This window comes from Mus caroli, unplaced genomic scaffold (genome assembly GCF_978045245.1).
Source record: "Mus caroli unplaced genomic scaffold, Mus_caroli_1 scaffold_11, whole genome shotgun sequence".
Classification (NCBI taxonomy): Eukaryota; Metazoa; Chordata; class Mammalia; order Rodentia; family Muridae; genus Mus; species Mus caroli.
Genome location: NW_028227266.1, coordinates 94,708,647 through 94,731,897, shown reverse-complemented (window position 1 = coordinate 94,731,897; position 23,251 = coordinate 94,708,647). Strand labels below are relative to the sequence as shown.

At 36.0% G+C, this 23,251-nt stretch overlaps 1 protein-coding gene across 2 annotated transcripts in view; it reads right to left on the bottom strand.

Annotated features, from left to right (window-relative positions):
* The window catches only part of Atr (ATR checkpoint kinase), a 92,362-nt gene that overhangs the window by 31,156 nt on the left and 37,955 nt on the right, over positions 1-23,251 (bottom strand). For both annotated transcript variants that reach the window (XM_085827907.1, XM_085827908.1), the window contains exons 23-31: positions 22,150-22,263; positions 17,488-17,603; positions 15,339-15,459; positions 13,769-13,906; positions 12,772-12,964; positions 10,474-10,652; positions 6,094-6,258; positions 4,307-4,398; positions 138-229 (exon numbers count right to left, since the gene is read on the bottom strand). In XM_085827907.1, the coding sequence (XP_085684033.1) occupies positions 138-229; positions 4,307-4,398; positions 6,094-6,258; positions 10,474-10,652; positions 12,772-12,964; positions 13,769-13,906; positions 15,339-15,459; positions 17,488-17,603; positions 22,150-22,263 (1,210 nt within the window). The remainder of the gene's footprint in view (positions 1-137; positions 230-4,306; positions 4,399-6,093; positions 6,259-10,473; positions 10,653-12,771; positions 12,965-13,768; positions 13,907-15,338; positions 15,460-17,487; positions 17,604-22,149; positions 22,264-23,251) is intronic.

Here is a 23,251-nt window from a genome sequence, read left to right as displayed (position 1 = left end):
GATGGTTCTGTTCTACTTCAAACAACTAAACAGAGACAATCATAAAATGAGCCAAAATAATTGGGAATTTGCTAACTATCTAAATTGGAATATTTATAGCAATGAAAAACTGCTAACATGTTAATAAGTAACTTTACCTGCTGCTAAATAATTTTCCACCAAATCCCACTGTGACAGTTTCCAAGCTGCTTCAACCCTGTATGTGTTTAATTCATCTGTCCATTCAGACCTATTAAAAGAAGCATATCAACCACATTCTAATCTATTTACATTTCAAGCAGCATTTATACTTTTATAGGTTTAGATATTTTACTTATTTACTGCTGTGACATTTATATTGTATGTCATAGTATGACACAAAGTAATTACCCAAAACAACCAAAAAGATTTTAGTCTTTTGTTGCTGAAGAACACTTTCCACTAATATTTTAAAAGTTAAGCCAGGCACAACAGCATAACCCTTAATCCCAGCACTCAGAGAGGAAGGAACAGGTGTATTTTTATGAGTTTGAGGCCATCAGGGATACATAGCAAGACTCTGTTACAAAAATACCAACCAAGCAACCAACTGAACAAAAACTCCCTAAACAAACATATATTTATTCATTCATCCATTTATTCATTTATTTACTGTGCTTATGAATATGTATCACAGGACACACATGAAGGTAAACAATCAAATTACTGGGTGCGGATTCATTTCTTCTACCACGTGAGTTACTGAGACTGAGCCCAGCTCAGTAAGATTTGGCATCAGATGCCTTTACCCAATGAGCATTTTGCTAGCCCTCCACTAATTATTTCTGATAGATATTTTTAAAAATGATTTTTTTGTGACACAATGAATTTTGGCATATATTAGAAAAGGGTTAATTGCCCAGTAATAACCAGTTCTCTATAAAATTATCTTTATGTTTAACTTAAAACAAGATCAAACAAAAGAGAACTAATTTAAGGCAAAGGAAAGCACTTCCAAAAAACCCTGAGATTTTTGGTATGGGCCATGGACAGTTGGGACCTGCACAGGCATCCAATAGAGAGATTTAAGAAAGTTACTTACAAAATATAAAAAAAAAAATCAACAGTCTACCATATATATGTTTACTTAGCCTATTTTCAGTTATTCATGAATTTCTGATTTGCAAAATCAGTAATAATTCTTTCTTTTCCTCTCCTTCCCCCTTTCTTTCCTCCTCCTTCCTGTCTATTTCTTAAAAGGTGGCCTTGCTATGTTAGCAAAGCTGGCCCCAAAGTCCTAGGCTTATTATGTCATCCTTTTGTCTCAACCTCCCAAGGAACTAATACAGGTAGTGCCACTGTCCTGGTTCCTTTAGTTGTCAATTTGACACACTTGAGGACAGGGAACCTCAAGTGAGAAACTGCCTCAGATTGGCTTGTGGCTATGTATGTGGGCATTGTTTTTTTTTTTTTTTTTTTTTTTTGATTGCTAATTGCTGTAGGAGTGCCCACTGCACTAAGGGTGGTATTATTCTTGGGCCGGTGGGTCTGTCCAGCATAAGAAAGTTAGGTAAATATGAGACTGGTAGTAACTAGGGGCAATGTTCTTCCATGTTCTTTTCTTTTATTCCTTCTTGAATTCCTTCCTTGAGTTCCTGCCTTGGCTTCCTTTGATGATGAACGGTAACTTGTAAGCCAAAATAAAAACCTTCTTCTCTCCAAGTTGGTTTCAGTCAATGTTTTATCACAGCAATAGAAAAAGAAACTAATAGTCACCCATCCCCAGTTAGTGGGCGATTTTCCTCTAAGGACTCTACTTAGGATGACACTAGATAAACAGTGATACTTTGGATTCTGAGTGCACAGAAGCAGCTAGCCTTTCAGTTTTTTTAAGTATATAATTCTGGATAAGGAATCTGGCTTATACCCAATATTCAAATTATGTATATATACATATATATATGTATATATGTGTGTATATATATTTAATATATATATTATATATATATAAAAAATAATGATCCCTTATCTAATAACATCACATAAAGGTAGTTTGTATACCCATATTATTAAAACACAAACAACACTAAAAAAACGAACAAAGTAGCAAAGCTAGATTAGGACCAATATCCTTAAATGTCCTCCTTGGTCTTTTTATAGCAAAATTACAAAATAGGACAAATAACTTAATAACATTTAGTTTTAAAGATCTACAAATAAGCCGGGCGTGGTGGCGCACGCCTTTAATCCCAGCACTCGGGAGGCAGAGGCAGGCGGATTTCTGAGTTCGAGGCCAGCCTGGTCTACAAAGTGAGTTCCAGGACAGCCAGGGCTATACAGAGAAACCCTGTCTCGAAAAAAACCAAAAAAAAAAAAAAAAAAAAAAAAAAAAGATCTACAAATAGGGCTGGGATTAAGCCCAATTGGTAGAGTATTTGTGTAGCATGCACAAGACCCTAGGTTCATATAGACCCATTGTGGTGCTGCATAGCTGTAATCTCAGAATTTGGGAGGTGAAGGCAGGAGGACCACAAGTTCAGGTCACCCCTGGCTACACAGTGAACTTGAGACCAGCTGGGGCTACACGAGACCCGTTGAAAAACATTCTTTCTCCAAAGTCTAAAAACAGCAGTATACTGAACATACTTCAATTTCTAAATATTCATATTACTGAAGCCAATGTAGAGCAAGGCTAAGTGTGAAGTAATGAACATTTAAAATTCTAAAGTCTAACTGAAAATAATTTTAAAAGCTTAACATCAGATGCCAAAGTATCAAAATTTCAGGATTAAGAATATAATTATTATTGGAGTATCAGAGATGTGTCATCCCAAGCTTTATATCAAAAGAACCAAATGATGATTAAGGATTAATGAGGATTAAGATGGGAATATTAAAATAAATAAATTAATTAAATGGAATTTATGTGTAGATTAAGCACAGAAAAAGAACTGTTTAAATGCAAATAGAGATCCTCCCCAAGAATAATCTGAGCCCTTGTTGACCATTTTGCGTTACTGTGATGCAGTGCCCTTTCACTGACATGACCAGAGCCTTTCCACAACCCACAGACTGAGATGTATTAGCTCCTAGACAGAAAACAAGAGGGATTAATTTTACAGTGTATATTTTAAAGAACTTGACACACCAACCTGTGCTACCACAAAGTCCCCTGTCAAACCACCGTTGCCCCTTACTGATGGTGTTTTTCAATGTGCAGAAACACACCTACAGCATGTAGCAATCTCCCTTCATCTGTATAACTTCTATTGCTTCATGAGCTCCACTATCACACTAAAGTGAGTGTTTCTGTCTCAATGTAGAATGGAGGTCCTTATTAATCACACATTTTTAACCTACAGAAATTAGATAGGCTGCTTTAAAGTATGTAACTACAAACACAATTTGATTCTCTAATTAGCTTGTGGATTAAATTTGCTTGCATAGAATAGCTGGGGTGTGGGATATATAACAAAACAGGGAGTTTAGCTCTCCGGGAAAAATATTTTCAAGAGCAGAGATAATTTCCTCATTAATCTTTCAATTGAAATAAATGTTCAATCTTCATTTTTGCCATTAGCTTTTTTTTTTTTTTGGTTAGAGGAATGGTACAATTTACTACACTAAATCTATTTTCTTTAGTAAAAGAAGACTGTTTTCATAATTATGGATCTTTTAGACAAAATCAATTTTATAGTATTTCAAAAAATTTCCAGCATAAACAACTGGTTTTAATACTATAGTCAGAACTCTGATGAGTTTTGAAGCTAGGTAACTATTCATATCAATGACAGGTGAACTCTGAATAGTTCTTGCCTAAAAGAACAATTTAATTTAGCTGGGCATTGTGGCACACACCTTTGATGCTAGAACTCAGGAGGCATAGGCAAGTGGATCTCTGAGTTTGAGGCCAGCCTGGTCTACAGAATGAATTTCAGGATGGCTAGGGCTACAGAGAGAAACTATATCTTGAAAAATGAAACATAACAAAAGAACAATTTATTCAAGACTGATTCTAGACTCTATGAATAAAAGCTAAGCTATTAACAGGGAGATGAAAGATTAAAAAGTAGGAAAAGGGCAGCAAGAATGCTTAGTATAGAGAGGTTATTTGCTTCGTAAGCCTGACACCTGAGAAGCAACATAAGGGTCCCAAAAGTCCTCTGGCCTCCACACATGCATGCCTCTCCCACAAAATCCTGCCCTACAATAATTTTGGTGCTATCTCCAACATCATAAAAACATATAAAATGTTTCATTACTTTAGTGAATATAAAACCATTTAATTCACAAATCAAAACGATCCTATCCAGAATAAAAAGAAAACAATTCTGTAATAAAACATTACCTATTAGCATGTACTCCGTTGACCTGGGTGATTACAGTAGACAGCTGACCAAGACCTAACATGGACTTCACAACACCATGATAATGAATGATCTAGAAATTATAAAAAAAAACATTTAAGATAATAATTTAATTTCAAATATAGCTGAGGAAATAAGAACATCTTAATTTCCTATATTCCCACTTATATGTACCTTTTCTGGTTTAGCAACTACCTGGCTTGGCTATGTAGTGGCACTCACTACCAACGTTGTAACATATTGAAAGTAACAGGAAAAAATAGTTTTAGTTGAATTTATTATATTTTTCCATATTTGTTCCAATTTTTGGCTCAGATCAAATAGAGAACATAAAGTATCAATATTTTTAGCATCTTGTTTAAGATTATACATCATAAGTCAATAGATACAACATTATTAATATAGATTTGGAGCTTTAATATCATGGCTAATGTTAATTACCACCTTGATGGGATCTAGAACACACACAGGAGACAATCCTTCTAAAGCACTTGCTCAGGTCATTTTCTTCACCTCATATAGTTCAAGAACCCCTCAGAGAATAGTCGTACCCACAGTCAAGATAGGTCTACCTATTAACAGGAGCAAGCAAGATAATACCCTACAGACATGCCTATAGGCTCATATCCAAAAGATTCTCCATTCTGTCAAGATGATAATGTAAGCATCATGTGTTTAATTAAATGGAACATCATGAGAGGACAGTTTGTGTGAGGCAAGACTGAGTTGCATGACACCATGCCTTCCCCTTGTACTAAATAAATAAATAATAAAAGAAAAATATAAAATAAAGAAATACATTATAGAATTACTAAATGTACTTATCAGTATAAATATACTCTAATTAATTTGGGAGAGTTCTTTTGTCTGTCTGTATATATGTTTGTATTAGTAGTGTGTGGGGATACATGTGTAAGCTTGTTGTACATACAGACCAGAGGTCAATCTTGGGTATTGTTTCTCAAGAGCTGCATTATCCACCCCAATGCCCCCGACTCCCGTTTAAGATCAGTTCCTCATGCCCTGCAGCTCTCCAAGTCTGCTAGGCTGGTTAGCTAGGGAGGCCCAAAAATCAGCCTGTCTCAGCGCCCCCAGTACTGGTGTTACAAGTGCATTACATCACACCTGATATTTTTATGGGGGTTCTGGGAACTGAACTCAGGTCTTCATACGTGGCAATCACTTTATTGACAGAGCTATCTACATAGCCCTAATTTAAGGGATTTTTAAAGTCATAGAAGTTTAACAGAAGTGGATGCTCACAGTCAGCTATTGGATGGATCATGGGGCCCCCAATGGAGGAGCTAGAGAAAGTACCCAAGGAGCTAAAGGGATCTGCAACCCTATAGGTGGAACAACATTATGAACTAACCAGTACCCCGGAGCTCTTGACTCTAACTGCATATGTATCGAAAGATGGCCTAGTCGGCCATCACTGGAAAGAGAGGCCCATTGGACTTGCAAACTTTATATGCCCCAGTATAGGGGAATGCCAGTGGGTGGGTAGGGAAGGGGGGGAGGGTAGGAGGGACTTTTGGGATAGCATTGGAAATGTAAATGAGGAAAATACCTAATAAAGAAAAAAAAAAGAAGTTTAGCATTAGAAAGAATTTCCAAAACCATAAAGGATAAGTCTCTAAATTTTAATGGTCTGGAAATTAAAGTTTAATTTTAAACATTTTCCAGACACATATGACACTAAGCATTATGGTTTTAAAACCAAGACCACAACCATTCTTACTTAGCAGCTTTTAAATGGTCATCTTACCTGGTCTGGTTCTAGCTGAATAGCCCTGTCATAACAGGCAGTGGCATCCCTCAGCAAGCCAATACTTTCATGTTCAAGAATCTGTTCCTTCAGGGATGGCTCAGCTTTCCGAATTGCACTTACTCCAGCCACTCCATCTGGCTCATGCATAGCAGCATACAATTTCTTTGTTCATCCATTAAAACAAACAAACAAACAAAACCCCAATCAAGTAAGAGGGAGAAACACAATAAAAAATAAAGCCAAAAGCATACGGAAATAGCATTCGAAAACTTTTTACTGAAAATAAGACTGAAATAATTGTTTTGAGGCAGAATCACAGTAAATTTTCAAGAATCCTGTTACCTTGACACTTTTAGTCCACTTACATACAAATTGACATTAGTAACTATTAATGATCCTGAACACTGCAGAGAACCTCATATCCTGAAATTTTCTTTGAGTACAAATGAAAATAGTTTAAAATTCAAGTAACTCATAATTTGTGAATGGGGTATAGGGTACACACCTTAACTCCAGTATTTGTAAGGTCGAAGCAAGAGTGTTAAGGAATAATAGGCTACATATTGAGTTCAAGACCAGCCTGGACCATATAAGACCTTGTCAAAAGCAAGCAAGCAAACAAACAAAACCTGTATATTTAACAAATAACTGAGAAAAAAAAAAAAACACTCACAAAAGACCACCCAAACCAAAATGCTACCCTGACTTAAAGGAGATATTTAGGCTTAAAGATAGAAATCTGGAAAGTAGCTAGCTTTATTAAAGACATTCTTTAGAGACAGAAAAAACACTAGAAATAAACAGAATAAATGGAAGCTAACGAGAGATGCTGGGGTTTCGACCTGTGCACACACTGAGCAGCACTGGTGCTGCTGAGCATCACGCTCATAACACGATCATGCAGGGCATCACCTTGGAGGCAAAGAAGGGCAGAGTCAAGAGACAATGAGCCCACCACAGCTGTTTCTAGCCCTCTGTCCTGGTGGATGTGAAGTTGTAGCTCTCTGTGATTATCATGCACACTTCCAACATGGCAGATGCTGAACTTTTGGGTGTTCACCTCAATAAAGATTGTTATCTACTCATGGTTTGAGCAGAAAAATTGAATAGCTTACAATAGCAAGAGAATTTGCTTATTATATTGAGAATGGCTGTTAAGAGGTATGGAACCAGGCAGAAGTGGTAGGCTATGTGGACAAATTTGATAGAGAACTAAGAAAAAGTAGTCAAGAATAAGCCCACATCTATACCTGGAGCATGTGGAAAGATGTGTGACCTTGATGTCCACACTGTCTGCAACCAACTGTGAATGAGCAGATGCCAGAATGGGCAGCTCAGCACCAGCACTGGGATTCGGGTAACTGAGCACGCGTGAGTACTGGGAGTTGCTAGAGATCTTGCTGCTCTGATCTTGAAGTTCATTTATTTGATATGGAGTGTACCACAGGTTGGTAAATACCACTTATTACTTTTAAGATATTTGATCTGTGTTTAAGGATTTATATGTGTGAAAAAATACTAGGAATAAAACAGACCTAATACATAAACGCCAGAAACTCTGAAATACAACAAAAAGCAAAAAACAAACTGAAGGAGTGAATGTGGGATGATGGTAGAGGGATATGTGACAAGCAGATACTAAAAAGTGTTAATGGTGGAGTTTGGATAGAAAGGAAATAGCACTTAAGTCCTGTTCTGTTGCTTCAAGAATTGTAGGGCAAATAAGACAGACATGTTAGAGGGATATACATGATCACTGCTTTAGGGTCTTTATAAACAAAGTAGAAAGGAGAAATGGTGCTTGTTAGGACCTGGGGAGTTATTTACACATACACAGTTATTTACACATACACTATAAAACATGAGTAAGCCATACTGACTGATGTTAGTACATATTATTGAATGCTTAGAGTTTAATAAATGTTAAATGCTTTTAACACATACACAATCAATCAATAAAGAGTATGGGAGACATTTTTAGAAGTAATGATGCTCCTAGTATTGACTATGATTACAGATTTTGGTTGTATTATCTACAAACATGTTGCACATATACAACTTTTTGTGCACAAGCTATGACCCAATAAAGTGATTTCTGGGGAGTAGGGAGTATGCACTGGTAAGAGAAACCAGAGAGAACAGAATTCTAGGTAAGAAAATATTCCTGGGGGCTGGAGAGATGGCTCAGCGGTTAAGAGCACTGTCTGCTCTTCCAGAGGTCCTGAGTTCAAATCCCAGCAACCACATGGTGGCTCACAATGAGATCTGATGCCCTCTTCTTGGATGTCTGAAGACAGCTACAGTATACTTACATAAATAAATAAATCTTAAAAAAAAAAAAAAAAGAAAATATTCCTGAAGCCATGAAAGAAAAGCAAATGTCTCCTAGATTAAAAGACAGAACAACAAAACCCTTCTGTGAGTGTTTTGAGACAGGGTTGTATAGAGCCCAAGCTAGCCTTGGAGACCTTGAAGTTATGTTGGGTTTAAAACTATACACCACCAAATCTGGCTGAAATCAAAAGTCTTGATGAGAATAGAAAGGTTTGTCAAGTGATACTGCAAGTTTAAGAAAATATGGACAGAGTTTGGTAACATGGAAACCACTGTTCTTTTTAGCAAGAATAGTTTAGAGACAAATGGGTATAGTGTCATACTGCTATAACCTCTGACTTTGGGAGGTTGAGGCAAGAGGATCAGGAATTCAAGGTCATTCCTGGCCAGTTTATGAGTTAAGAGGCCAGCTTGGGCAGGGATTTTTGCATGAAACCCTGTCTTAAAAACCCAAACAAGATAACAACAACAAAAGCTAAAAGTAAAGAGAGAAAGAGAAGTCTTGGTGTTTTTGCTTGGTTGATTTGGTTTAGTTTTTAGAGACAGGATTTTTCTGTGTACCAGAACTGTGGTTGTCCTGGAACTCTATTTGCAGACCTGACTGGCCTTGAATTTACAGAGATCCATCTACCTCTGCCTCCCAACTGCTGGGATTAAAAGGTGTGTATACCATGCTGGGTGAGAAGTCTTGTTAGAATAGGCAGTGTGAATAGGAGTCAAAGATGATGATACAGGGATAGAAAGTTCTTTTTAAAGCTGGTTATTAGAAACAAGAAAGAAGACATATTAGAGAATCTAAGATCAAAGGAGTTATTGAAGAATCAAGATTTAATTCAAAATTATTTAAAATTAAGTAGAACATATCTATATACTCTATATAATCTGGGTCAGTAAGAGAAATTAATGGTAGTAGGGAAGAAAGGACATTTTGAAGGAGTAAAACTAAATACCAAGAACATAGTGCAAAGATAGATTCTGACAAAGAGTCTTCCCCAGGAATAAGAGATTAACAGAGAATTTGCTGCAGATTTGGCTTCTACTTTCATAATGAAGGATGAAGCAAGACCATTAGTTAAGTTTGAGGTAAGAATGATAAATTGAAGAGAAGGTTTAAGTGGTTTTATTAGAGAAATAGAGAAGAACTGAAGATATTGTTAAAGAGCTGTATAATGTTATAGATATTTAAGATCATGAACTTAAACTGAAACCAGCTATTAAACTTCTGCAAATTCTTTTTATGCTTCAGCCTCCTGAATACTGGGATGAGAGGTGTGAACCATCATGCCATACCTGGTGTATTTGTGTTCTGTGTGGATTTGTGGTGCTGGAATCAACCACATGTAAGACCTTGCCTATAGCAGTCAAGTGTTTATCCCTGAGCTGCACACTCAGCCTGCTTCCCACTTCTTCTGCTACACTTTACTTTCAGTGTGGCAAAGTCTGCTAATTTGAATCATATTGCTTCCTCTGTCTTAGCCTTATATACTTCTTTTGTTTCTCACAAAGCATCATATTATTTTATAAACCTTTGCTTCATCATCATTCTTGCATCTCCCTATTCGGTCACCCCAAGCTGAGGCTAATGCCTCTTGCAGGGACAACAGTAATGCCTGGAATCATAGCCCTTTATACCCTTCCTCCACAACTGCTACAGACATTTAGCAAAATATGACCATACTAGTCTAGTACACATTTTCTAATGTTCTGTATGACATAGAGTGTTCCTTTATCATCTCTAAATGTCATTCTAAAACTGTCATTTTACTTTTTGTATACACAATGCTCCTTCCCAACTACATGGAGATGCCTCTAGTAACTATCATTACTTCAGACATAGCCATGAAGTTACTCATTGCCCTACTCTCATTTTAATGCATCAACACACTTAGGTATCTTACTAAATTCATTTCGGTCTCTTCCTACTATCAGTAAGCATCTAAAGTATTACAAATATTTAGTACCTAAGAGTGTCTGGAATAGTCAATAAAAAGAACATGTAACCAAAATGTCTTTTTTATTAAGTTAACTATATTAATCTCAAACCTGTAGAAATCCAAGATGTTTTTGAATATTTTGCTTCTTTTCTGTAATAAATGACTCAAAGTGCATTACGGCTCGTGTGTATGCTTTGGAACGAAAGGACGCTACAGCCAGAGTATCCTGAGGTATGAGGTCTAGAAAACGAGTTACACTCTGATAGTCTTCAAAATTCACATTTGATACTGGATTAAAAAAATAATAATAAAAAAAAAAGAGTAGTTAAAGATTGATAAGATAAACATTTAAATGATGACATATTTAACTTTAATTTTTTTAATTAAATAATACAAATGTATTAGTGGCTAGTATTTTGGTCTTAATGAAGTACAAGATGTCTGCTCAGAGGATCTTGCTCCATTTCTCCCATTTTTATCAACTTAACTGTGAACACTATTCAATTCATTGAATCTGATTCTCATCTGTTAAGCAGAAATTGTGATATTTGTTTTGCCTTCCTTACAAATTATTGCAAGGAATAAATGCAAAACTATAATTGTTAAAAAAGATATGAAGATGAGATAATAGAAATACAGTTTGTTTTTTACTGATGACTACAAAATATTAATAAGATGCAATTATTTAGTAAGGAACGTACAGAGTTATGGGATAGGATTTTTTTATAGTTTAAAGTTCAGCTTTTTGTTTTGCATCCCCAGTGTGAAGACTGAGTCCTGGCCTTTCTTCATGCTAGGCAAAGATCTATGAGCTATTTTTATTCCTTGCCTCCAAGTGTTAGTCTTAAAAGAATTTTAATTGCAGTGTTAATGAAAGTAAAAGCCAAGTTAGTAAGCTTGCGTTTAAGATTTTTTACAAACAGAACTAGGCTATTACAAACAAATGGTTAATTGCTACTTAATCATACTCTATAGAAAACATTCCTGCAAACAGGTAATTATTTGCAAATACAGAAAACTTGTAAAATAATAACCTATTGTGTTTATTAGGCATAAAAGGAGGGTGTGGCTCATGAACTGACAATTTTGTCTCTTTAGGAATATCAGATTGTCAATTTTTAAAATTAGTCCCAAAACCTAGAAAGAAAAACATGATAACCATGAGAATGGCTGAGGGAGAAACAGCAGCAATAGGGTTGTAACCTTTTGTGTACTGCAAGAACAATAAAAAAGTGTTTCAAAACCAAGAAGAGTATTCATTACTGTGTGATCAGTATGTCTTTTTTTTTTTTTTTTTTTTTTTTTTTTTGGTTTTTCGAGACAGGGTTTCTCTGTATAGCCCTGGCTGTCCTGAAAGTCACTTTGTAGACCAGGCTGGCCTCGAGCTCAGAAATCTGCCTGGCTCTGCCTCCCGAGAGCTGGGATTAAAGGTGTGTGCCACCACCGCCCAGCGATCAATATAAGTCTTGTCAACAAATAACTATGTGCAGGGGCTGATGGTAGGGTAACTCTAATGAGATTCATAACTCTAAAAGATTCTTTGATCTTACTAAAAGATTCTTTGAAACTGTAATACCACAAAAACAAAATTATAGAACAGTAGCTCTAATGCTGTTGTTGTACAACCATGTGCTCAGTGGCCAGCAGATTCTGCTGGGTAACAGCCCAGGGTATTGGAACCCAGGAAAATAAACAATGAGATAAAAATCTTTAACTGTGAAGGCTGTGAAAATGACACACACAAACACCGAGGCACACAGAGCAAATGAGTTAACAGTGAGGAGTGGTGCAGCTTTAGTATCACCTACTCATAGCTCACACTGACACTTGTATACATCATCTCATTAAACACAAAAATCAGACAGAGAGACCCTAGCTTATATAAAGAAAAATTTCGTATGTATTTTGTCCATGGATATATAATAAAACTGCAGTTTCTTGGATTTTGTTTTGATTTTTACATTACTGGAGGTAAAAACTCTGGTATTTAGGTCTTCAACATTCTAGATAAGCATTCTACCTCAGAGCTCCACTCTAACCCTAGAGTGAGGTCTTATATTAACTGTCTTTTCTCAGTGAGAGTGTGTATTATTACCAACTTAAAAATGCACATGGCTGGAGGTGTTGCTCAGCAGTAGAAAACTTGTGTATCATATATAAGGAAACAAACAAATGATTCAGCACACCCTTAATCTTAAGCACTTTGGAAGCAGACAAACAGATTTCTGAGTTTGAGACCACGCTGGTCTACATATGGAAAGCTAGGCCAGCTGTGGCTCCATGTTGAGACAGTGTCTTAAAAACAATCAAAAAAGAAAATAACTAATGCTTAAATTTAGAATCAACTCAAGGACAAGTTGACTGGTAGATAGTACAAGAAAATATTCACATATTTTGTTGACCTTACCTCCTTTTGGTTTGTTTTGTGCAAGTTTCTCAGCATTCAATGCCTGAAATTTGTGCCTTGCCCATTGGGTGAGATGGTCAAGCATAGAGAACACAGTCTGTGTGCTTAGCTGGCACAGATCAGATGCACTGTCTTGGGTACTGATGGCATGCTGCTCATCATGCTTAAGTACTGCCATAATTTCTGCATAAACCTAAATAATTCAGTTAAAGTTAGTAATGTATCTCTGTTGTATCATTTAACATGAAAGACTAAACATTTTAGCAATAATTAAGAGACATAGCAGATTAACAATAACTTTTCTTATCTATACCTAAATCAGTGAGTTAGAAGAGCTGATGAGAATAACAAAAAAGGTCTAGACAGATAATGGTTCAGCGGTTAAAAGTGCTTGTTGGTCATTCAGAGGATGGGAGTTCAGGAGACATACATGAGACAGAACTGCCTATACCTCCAGCTCCAGGGACTCTGAAACACTTTTCTGGTCTCCCTGGGCACTTGCAAATATATGTGACACCTACCTACACATAAATAAAAAGTTTTAAGAAGAGTAATTATAATTAATTTCAGAGTAAATAAATAATTGAACTGATAATGACATTATACTTTTTTGTATTAAACATTTTTAAAGCTAGGAGACAGAGCTCATGTACACAGGTTGGACTTAAATGGGCTGTGTAGCTGAAGGTGACTTCTAGCTCCTGATGCTCCTGCCACTCTGCCTCTCAAGTGCTAGCATTTATTATTTGTGTATGCGTGGGAAAGCAAGTGTGGGTGTTCCATGGTGTGCATGGATGGTCAGAGCTTGGTTCTCTCTTTCTAATGTGGAATCAGGATACTGAACTCAGGTCATCAGTCTTGTGTGGCAAGCATTTTGTCCACTGAGCCATCTTTTTAGCCCCTACTCTGTAGCTTCTAATACTAAGTTAGAGGAATTAAGTTTCACATGTTCAGAACTCAAGTCACATGTCTGGAAACCAAATAAGTTAACTCTCACCTCTTGCTGATCTTCTTGATTACAACCCAACAAGACATATACTAGGATATGCGGAAGAAGATAGATGGTGACTTTAAAATCATGCTTCATCATTATGCTACAGCATGTGAAGATCTTACTGGCAAGATTATCCCGAACCTATAAACTCAAATGGTTTAAGAAAGATTAGTAGTTTTCCATTTTATTCTATTGACTGAATGTTAAAGTGTACCACGTGAGATAATTCATGACTGAGTAGGGATTCTCCATGAAGAGAAAGATGTACAATCAGTCACCAAGGGGAACTTCAGATTATCCCTCTGACTGATCTCAAATGCCAAAAGTACTGAGATCCTAGTGGTAATGTAGCTGCTAGCTACATTAATATACATGGCCTCTCCTCTTTTACAGCTCTTTTTCAATGTCTCATGTTTTGTTATAGATTAACTTCCTGAGTATATCTTATTTAGCTATTATTAAGTATATTAATTCCATAAGTGCTAATTAATTAATAATTAATTGTGCTAATTCCTTAAACCAAGTAACAAAAAGTATGCTGAGTTAGCACATTAAGTATGTAGCTGGTACTTTTAAGTAGTATGCAATGACAAACTGTAGGATAAAGATAAAAGAAATAGAAACTAAGTTGGGCACTAAAAAGTTCAAAACATGAACACTGTAAGCCTATTTAAGGCTCAGCTTTCAATTTAAAATCAAATGTCAACAGTATGATCTAATCTTCAACTTATTATGATTATTGAACTGTTAGAAAATGTTTTAAAGGATTTTTTAAAAACTGGAATATTAAATTTTCACTTAAAATGAAAAAGATTTTTACTTGAAACAATTTCAAATAAAATTAGGAAATACTAAATTTTGGCAAAAATAAAATATTTGGAACTAGAAATAGTTAAATCAATAATATTCACTATTTTACACATATTTTTGTGTGTTTATAAAAAAGTAAAAATTTTAAAATTGTCATTTAATACTTGTTATTTTGAAATACTAAGAAACATGTAAATTTAAAGCAAAAGTTGTAAATTTTAATTATCCCTTAAGCATTTTCTTAGAATGCACAGCATTTTTTTTTTTTTTAGTTAGACCCACAGAAATTTTCTATTAGGGAAACTTTACAGATATACCTTATGAAATTTCATTTAAAAATATCTTTATTTTAGATACAAGTATAGATGATATATCTTCTTCCAAAAGTATCAGTAAATGGTGAGATATCTTGTTTACATTAAAATATGTAAACATAAAAATAAAAAATACTACCTTTTAATTCTTTCAGCCTGTAAATTTTCTTGAGTGGTATTATTTTGCAATGTAAAATGTAGATACGATGGATACTTTGTAGTAAATTAATTCTAGAATTTATTTTGATAAAAGAATAGCCTTTTACCTAGGAAATGTAATTACTAAATTTTTAAATTAAAATTAAACAGTTAAATATTGTTATTATTGATAAACATTTTCAATCATATCAATATATTATTTTTGTAACATGTGCTTTGCATTCAGGTATATGTTCCAGATCTTCCAGAATTTCTATTCAGTTAATAAATTCTGAACTAGGTTCTCTTACCTTTGTTATAAGATAACCTGCCCAAGATGATGACCATTCTGCAAAGTTATTACCTAGTTTACTTAAGTAAATTGGCTTCGTTACTCCAGACCAATCTGTTGATTTCTGGGAACTCTTATATCTGTAATTTTGAAAATTTACATATTGAAAATGTGTTTAGAACAAAAGCATAAGAAGTTATATGCACCTCTTTACTGAGAACAGGTACTCTGGTATAGTTGCTGAATTCTCGTGAAAGATAGTACTGTTCTATCTGTCTTAAGGGTGGAGCAGGTCATTGCATACTCCTCAGGTGCACCTTAGAATCTGAGTACATCTCACCCTCAGATCCTCCCGACCTCCAGTCAAAGTCAAGCTGCTCACTTAAATTATTCTCCATGACTCCTCTTTTTGGGCATCTACTAACTCACTGATTATTGACACTAATTGATAATTTCAGTACACTGCTAATTCTTTCTGCCTTAATTTTTATAATCACGACTGACTTCAATGTTTGGCTAGACCACTTAATCAAATGCTAAGCGTCTAAAGAATTTTCCCCTTCACTAATGCTAATGGCTCCTTAATTTATCTGTACCATGTCTACTGCCATGTTTGCCCAGTGATATCATCTCCTGTACTTCTGATTTCACATCGGAGAAAAGTAAGTGCTTTTCTTAAAATCCAATCTGTAAACACAGCTGGTGTCTTTAGCTTTCCTTATTAAAATAAGAGAAAGTCTCCCATTAGTGCAGTATGACTTTCCTTTGTGTCCTCAGCGTGACGTTTTTGTTAAACACGTTCAAACAGCTCTCATCTCACAACTACATAGCTGTAGAATTTTCTGAAAGGCATAGATTCTAATTGATATTTATTATAGTTGCTCTATACTCGAGGTCTTCAGCAAAAAAATAATACTTTACTATAGCCCATGTTTTAGAAAACAAGAAATCCACAAATCTCAAATATAACACTAAAACAGGAGTAAAACTTTTGTGTGAAGACATTTTTATGTGACTAAAATGCTTAAGTGAATTTAATTTAAAAAATTAATGAGTATGAACTACAAGTCAGGTTCTGCCTAGTCACATTCTCAAGTTTTCTGAACAAATTATTTCTGTGGCAACTTTGAACTTCATTAGATTCAACTGGTTCTAAAAATTAAATCTTCCAAATACAGGTACCATTTACAGCTGCAATCTAAGTTTAGAGACTGTATATTAAAAGCTCAGTGGTGCCCATCTGAGAAGTTCCTTTAATCTCTGTTACAAATGTGTCACACCATGGACAGTGTAATAGCTCAGCAGGTAAAGGTACTTGTTGCCAAGTTAGATGACTCGAGTTTGCTCCCTGAACCACCATGGTTGGAAGGAAAAAGTCAACTCCCACAAGTTGTCTTCTGACTTCTATGTGTGCCATAGCATGAGCTCACACACACACACACACTCACATACAATTAAATAATGTAAAATATGTTAAATAAAAAAGTATCATACACAAATTCTCATTACTGTCCTAAGGTCACTCTTGTACACAACTACTTAAAAAGTGGCAAAAATGTGGGCTTCTACTTTTTATGTGAGCCTATGAGTGTGTTCTCTGGTGCAAATGTGTATGTATATACATGGAGGCCAGTGGAAACATTGGGTGTCTTCTCAGATGATGAACATCTTGTCCGTCCGACCATTCTTCTTTCCTTCCTTCCTTCCTTCCTTCCTTCCTTCCTTCCTTCCTTTCCTTCCTTCCTTCCTTGCCTTCCTTCCTTTCCGTCCTTCCTTCTTCCTTCCCTTCCTTCCTTCCTTCCCTTCCTTCCTTCCTTGCCTTCCTTCCTTGCCTTCCTTCCTTTCCGTCCTTCCTTCTTCCTCCTCTTCTTCCTCCTCTTCTTCCTCCTTCTCCTTTTTTTTTTTTTTTTTTTTTTTAAATTGAGACTGGGTCAACAGCTTGCCAAATTCCATTTGGCCAGGCTGGCTGACCTATGGGTTTCAGGTACATGTGAGATGGGTCCAGGGATCTGAACTCCAATCTTCATGCTTACCAGCAGGCACTTCGTTGATGAAGAACCCCAACATCAAAAATACTTTTGATGTTAAAAACTCTATGAAAGTAATATTAAATTTACAAAATTAGAAAAAAAATTGTGACAATAATTTAAATAAATAGAAAGACATACCTAGTATTGAGATGAGGTTCTAATATTTCCCGGACATGCTCAGGGAATCTTTTCCACAACTGGTAACCTGGGCCATTGCTCTGTATCTCTCTACAGTCATAAATAGAAAGCAACTCCTACAAACACATATGTTATAATTTAAGTCCACAGTGAAACAGATAAATGAAAACTTTTAAGATTCCAAACTTTAAGACATGTATTTCAATGATCCAATCTATTAAGGTACTGTACTTGGGGTCACAAAGCTATGGCAACACTTGATTATGAAGCTAGTTCATGTAGAATAGTCTCTAAAATATAAAATTAAGAACTATTTTGAAGTTGGGTGGTGCAACACTTTTAATCCAGAACTTGGGAAGCATAGGTAGGTGGATCTCTAAATTCAAGGCCAGTCTGATCTATAGAGAGTTCCAGGACAGCTATATAGAGAAATCCTTTCTCAACTCCCAGCACCCCCACCAAAGCAAAAAGAAAGAAAGAGAAAAAAAAAAAAGGAACTATTTTGAGACAAAAAGAACTTCTATATTCACAAAATCATAGTCCTTAGAATGTTTCATTTGATGCTAAGGACTGATCATACACACATATACTAGTATGCACTCTGTAACCAAGATACATATCCAATCCCTGGTCCTGAGAATCTGATTTCTTTGGAGTTATAATAAAAGTAGCTAAAAGTTCAATAGAGTGCATAAACTTAGGGAATCTTAACTTCTAGATATAAAATACTGAGCTTAAAATCACCTCAAAATGATAGCTAGAGTGGTAGAACACACCTGAAACCCTTGCATTAGGGGTTTTGTGGAGACACAAGATCTCCACAAGTTCGTGGCTTGAAACCATGGACTACACAGGAATTCCAAGCCAGCCTGGTCTACATCATGAGGTACTGTCTTCAAACAAACAATTAAAACAGCCCAAACCACTAACTTATTACTCAAGCTCAGAGACTGAATGATTCTATTATCATTTCTGTAAACAACAACAACAACAACAAAAACCAAACACAGTTGGCCTTTGCAGTCCCTGCCTGTATCCCTAGCACTCAGGAAGCTGAAATAGGATTTAGAATTTGAGGTAAGGATGACATGACATTCATGATTAGAGCCTGTCTGAAAAAGCTGAGTGAGTGAGTGAGTGGTGTGTGGGTGGTGGTGGTGGTGGGGGGAGTTGGGGAGGAGGAAGAGAGTAGAGATTTAATGTTTTAAAAACATAAACTTCTTGTCACTAATTTTACTTTCTGTAAAAGTAACTTTTATTCTCCTGAGTCAACTGTCATCTCTGAGGCTTACTGCCTCAGTCTGCTAACCTAGGCCTGGAAGCTTCTAGTCTCTATATAATCTTATCTAGTCCTAGAATATTTTTAGCCTCACAGACTTACTGCTGAATTGAATAAGCTCACCCTTTCTAGTTCTTTCTGAATTCTGGCTGGCTGGCTGGTCAACGGGCTCAAACTCCTCCTCCAGCTGACTGAATCAATTTGATTCCTCTCAGCTTCTGACTGAATTGCTCTGCTTGGCCTCATACTAACTTTGGCAATTTGTTCTAATCTTCTGGCTCCTTCCCATCCTCTGGCTTACTCTATCTTCACCCGTCTGAATTGCTCTCTCCCTCTCTCTGTAACCTGTCTCTGTACCACTGCCCCAGTAAAACTGCCTCCTTCCTTTCTAGTTAGAACCCTAGAACCCAAATGGTGGAAGGAGATACTGATTCTCTCAAGTTGTTCTTTGACCTCCAGATGTGCATACACACAAATACCTATAAAAAGGTGAGAAAAAATAAAGAAGGCTTTTTTTAGTAGCCGGATATACTAGATCAGTGATTCTCCTTTGATTTCTGGTCACTTACCTACACAGTTAAAAACATCAATATGGGGCTGGGTGTGGTGGTGCAGAACTTTAATCTCCTCCCCCCCCCCCCCCCACTTGAGAGGCAGAGATAGGCACATCTCTATGAGTTTGAAGCTAGCCTAGTCTACATAGTGAGTTACCAGTCAGTCAGGACTCTCTAGTGAGCTACATATCTCCAACAAACAAACAAACAAACAAACAAACAAACAACAATAAACCAATAGTACACTTATGGTTACAGATCTCTTTTTCAAATTTCAGAGAAAACAAGTTAGAAGACCTTCCAAATTTCTATTCTTAAGATCTATGTTAGTCTGGCAATACCAGTTCCTTGTGCTCATATGACCTGCTCTTTATTGTTATTATAATTATTAATTCATTATTTTATGTGTATAAGTGCTTTGTCTGCATATATATCTTTTTGGAGGCCAGAAAAGGGCACTGGATCCCCTGGAACTGGAATTACAGACAGTTGTGAGCTGTCTTGTAGATGCTGATAATCAAACTTAAGTCCTCTGGAAGAGTAGTCAGTACTTTTAAGCTGGACCATGAGCTACAATGGATTATTCTTAAGGGATTTTATTGTTGTTCTTTTGTGGTAGGGTTACATGTATCTCAGCATGAACTTACTTCCTTTATCTCCTCAGTCCTAGGATCACAGATACTAGCTAGCATGCAAGGTATGTTATAGATTCACAGCTTTTTTTTTTTTAAAGATTTATTTATTATACATAAGTACACTGTAGCTGTCTTCAGACACACCAGAAGAGGGCATCAGATCTCATTATGGATGGTTGTGAGCCACCATGTGGTTGCTGGGATTTGAACTCAGGACCTCTGGAAGAGCAGTCAGTGCTCTTAACTGCTGAGCCATCTCTCCAGCCCAGATCCACACCTTTATGTTAGGAAAGTTATGTTAGGCTTTATGTTAGGAAAGTACTCTGCAAACAGAGAACTACACCCTCAACTCCTGCACTTATTTTTAACCCTTCTACCCTGTACCTCAGTCTATGTCTCTTTACCTGCTTACAATATTGTGTTAGGACTGAGGGTATAGCTCAATGGCAGACTGTATACTTAGCATTCACATCCCACAACAAAAACCAAAACTCTTCACCAACTCACTTCTATATCGTCACTGTCTCCTTTCTGATGACCTGTTTCCAGGCAATATAGAAATATTGGACTTTTCCTTCTTTTCTTTTCTTTTTTTTGGGGGGGGGTGTTGAGACAGGGTTTCTCTGTGTAGCCCTAGCTGTCCTGGAACTCACTCTGTAGACCAGGCTGGCCTCAAACTCAGAAATCCACCTGCCTCTACCTCCCAAGCACTGGTGTGCCACCACTGCCTGGCTGGGCTTTTTTTTTTTTCCCTAACTTATTGTTCTTTATGACTCAGCTTGATAGCAAATTTTGTTTTTGCTTTTTTTTCTTTTTCATTTCTTTTCCTATGTATTCTTTCTTTGAAACTGATCTTGTCACGGTCAACAACTGCCTTTTCTTCTCTCTATACCCAATGGGCAGTTTTCAATTCTTAAATTACTACAGGTGTAATCAGCATTTAGTTCAGATCACTAAGATACAGCTTCTCCATATGTTGGTCTTCTAGAACACCACATTCTCCTCCCATAGCTGGCAGCTTGTTGTTTTGTCTGCTTGCTGCATCTTTAACTATTCCATAACTTCTCATCCCAGGACCAAAGACTAGAATACCCCATCTCCTTTTCTGAAACAGTCTTGATAACTTGGCCTCAGATAACTTAGCTACAGCAATCCTCCTATGCATTCTGAGAACATACCAAAATATCTAACGAAGCAACCAATATCAAAAAATGGGGGGGGGGGCATAATAAATGTACAAAACCAAAAAAACTAACTTAAAAATTTTTATAAAATCCAGGGCAAAGTTGTTTGTTTGTTTGTTTGTTTGTTTTGTTGTTGTTGTTGTTGGATATATGTTCTCTGAATCTTTTCAAATTTTTATTTTATTTATTTTTTGAGAAAGGGTCTCAATATATATCCCTGGCTGGCCTGGACCTCTTCAGGTAGGTCAGGCTTATCTTGAACTTATAGAGATCTGCCTGCCTCTGACTCCTGGATACTGGGATTAAAAGCACTTATTTTTATTTAAAACTTAAAATTCATGAGACAGTCCAAGACATGGGCTCACTATGTAAACTAGACTGCACTGCAATTGGCTAGTCACAGATTTGTGGTGATCTTCCCATTCCGTCACTCCAACGCTCAAATTAATGGTGTGTGCCACCATTTCTGGCTCCCAAGTCATAAGTCATGTTTTATAAATGCAGTGGAACAACCTAGATGTTTCAAGCAAATTTCTTAAATACATTCATATTGAGTATCATTGGATCACTGCAAAGAATGAACTAAATATATGTTACTGACACAGAAAATTACCCAAGATATACCATTAGACACAAGAAAATCAAACTGAAGATCATAAATAATATTTCACATGATTTAGCATAAGGGACATTTTATTTGTGTATATATTAAGCATTTAAGTATTTATAATATATTAAATACTTTTAAAAAAGAATAGATACTTTAAAATTATTTTTAAGTTTGTAACAATGTGATGGGTTTCATTATGGCATTTTGATATTTACATCATATTTTGTTCTTATTCATTCAAGAAAATATAATGTGTTCTCTAAAATACTTATTTTGAATCTGTATCACTTAGATGATAAAGGTGATTGTTAAGTATTTTACAAGTATGGAATTGATAGTTTTCTTACAAGCATTTAATACTGCAAAGTCAGTAATGGCTATGACAAGTGAGCATGCTTACCTGAATAGCATAAGCAGCTGAATCTTGTGCTCGGCTGTTATCAGCATATGCAAGGTAAGCTCTTGTTAGCTCCATTAGCAATCCATAGGCAAAGCTTAAATCTTCTACTCCAGTCTTAACATAAGCAAAACCAAAAAAAATTAATTCAAGAACTGACATAAATTTTCTTCAGGTGTTGCTGTGCTACCCACAGTGAGTTTAGAAATAGGAGAGGAGAGTGAAGTCAAACTGAGCTGGTATGGCAAATAAATAAATAAACAAATAAATTCAAAGCTAAGAAGTCAAATGCTGCATCTTCTTAGCATGATATAAAATTGTATCAAAATCATTCAACTTTTGAATAGGTAGGTCAGTTTATGTTTTAACAGGCAGAAAACAAACTGTAAGGCCACCAAGATGGCTCAGTGGGTCAAGGTGCTAGCATGTACAACTGGTGACCTAAGTTCAAGCCTCAGAACTCATCTAAAGATGGAAGTAAACTAACTTCTCTATCTATGCTATATCTTGTTGTTCTCTGACCTCCACTTATGTACAATGGCACACATGCACGCGTGCACACACGTACACAATAATAAAATTTAAAAAGCAAACTGTATTCATAGCAGTTCCTAAACTACACTTTGTAAACCTTCTGAGTTGCTTTACAGAATTAGTTACTCCAAGGTAATTTCAACATTCTTTCCACTCAGATTCACCAGGTACACATCAAACTTTTCCTTTTTGATTGGTGATCTATCTCAGTAGAAGAGCACTTGCCTAGTAGCAAGGCCCTGAATTCAATCCCTACCATTGAAAACAATGAACAAGCCCACACATACACACACTCAAGCAAGCAAGCAAGCAAGCAAGCAAGCAAAAAGCACACATTGTTAACATGGATTTCCTTAAAATAAATACATTACTAGAATATCCTAAGAAACTAGTTTTCTATGGAAACACTAGCAATTATGTTTAAGTGTTAATCTTTAGATAACTAATTAGGCCTTAACTATTATGATAATTAGATTACTAAGCTTTGTTTCCAAAACCAGAAAACATTAGATTGGGCTCAAAGTACTGCTTTTGGCAAAAGAGTTCCATATCAGTATTTAATTAGTAATAA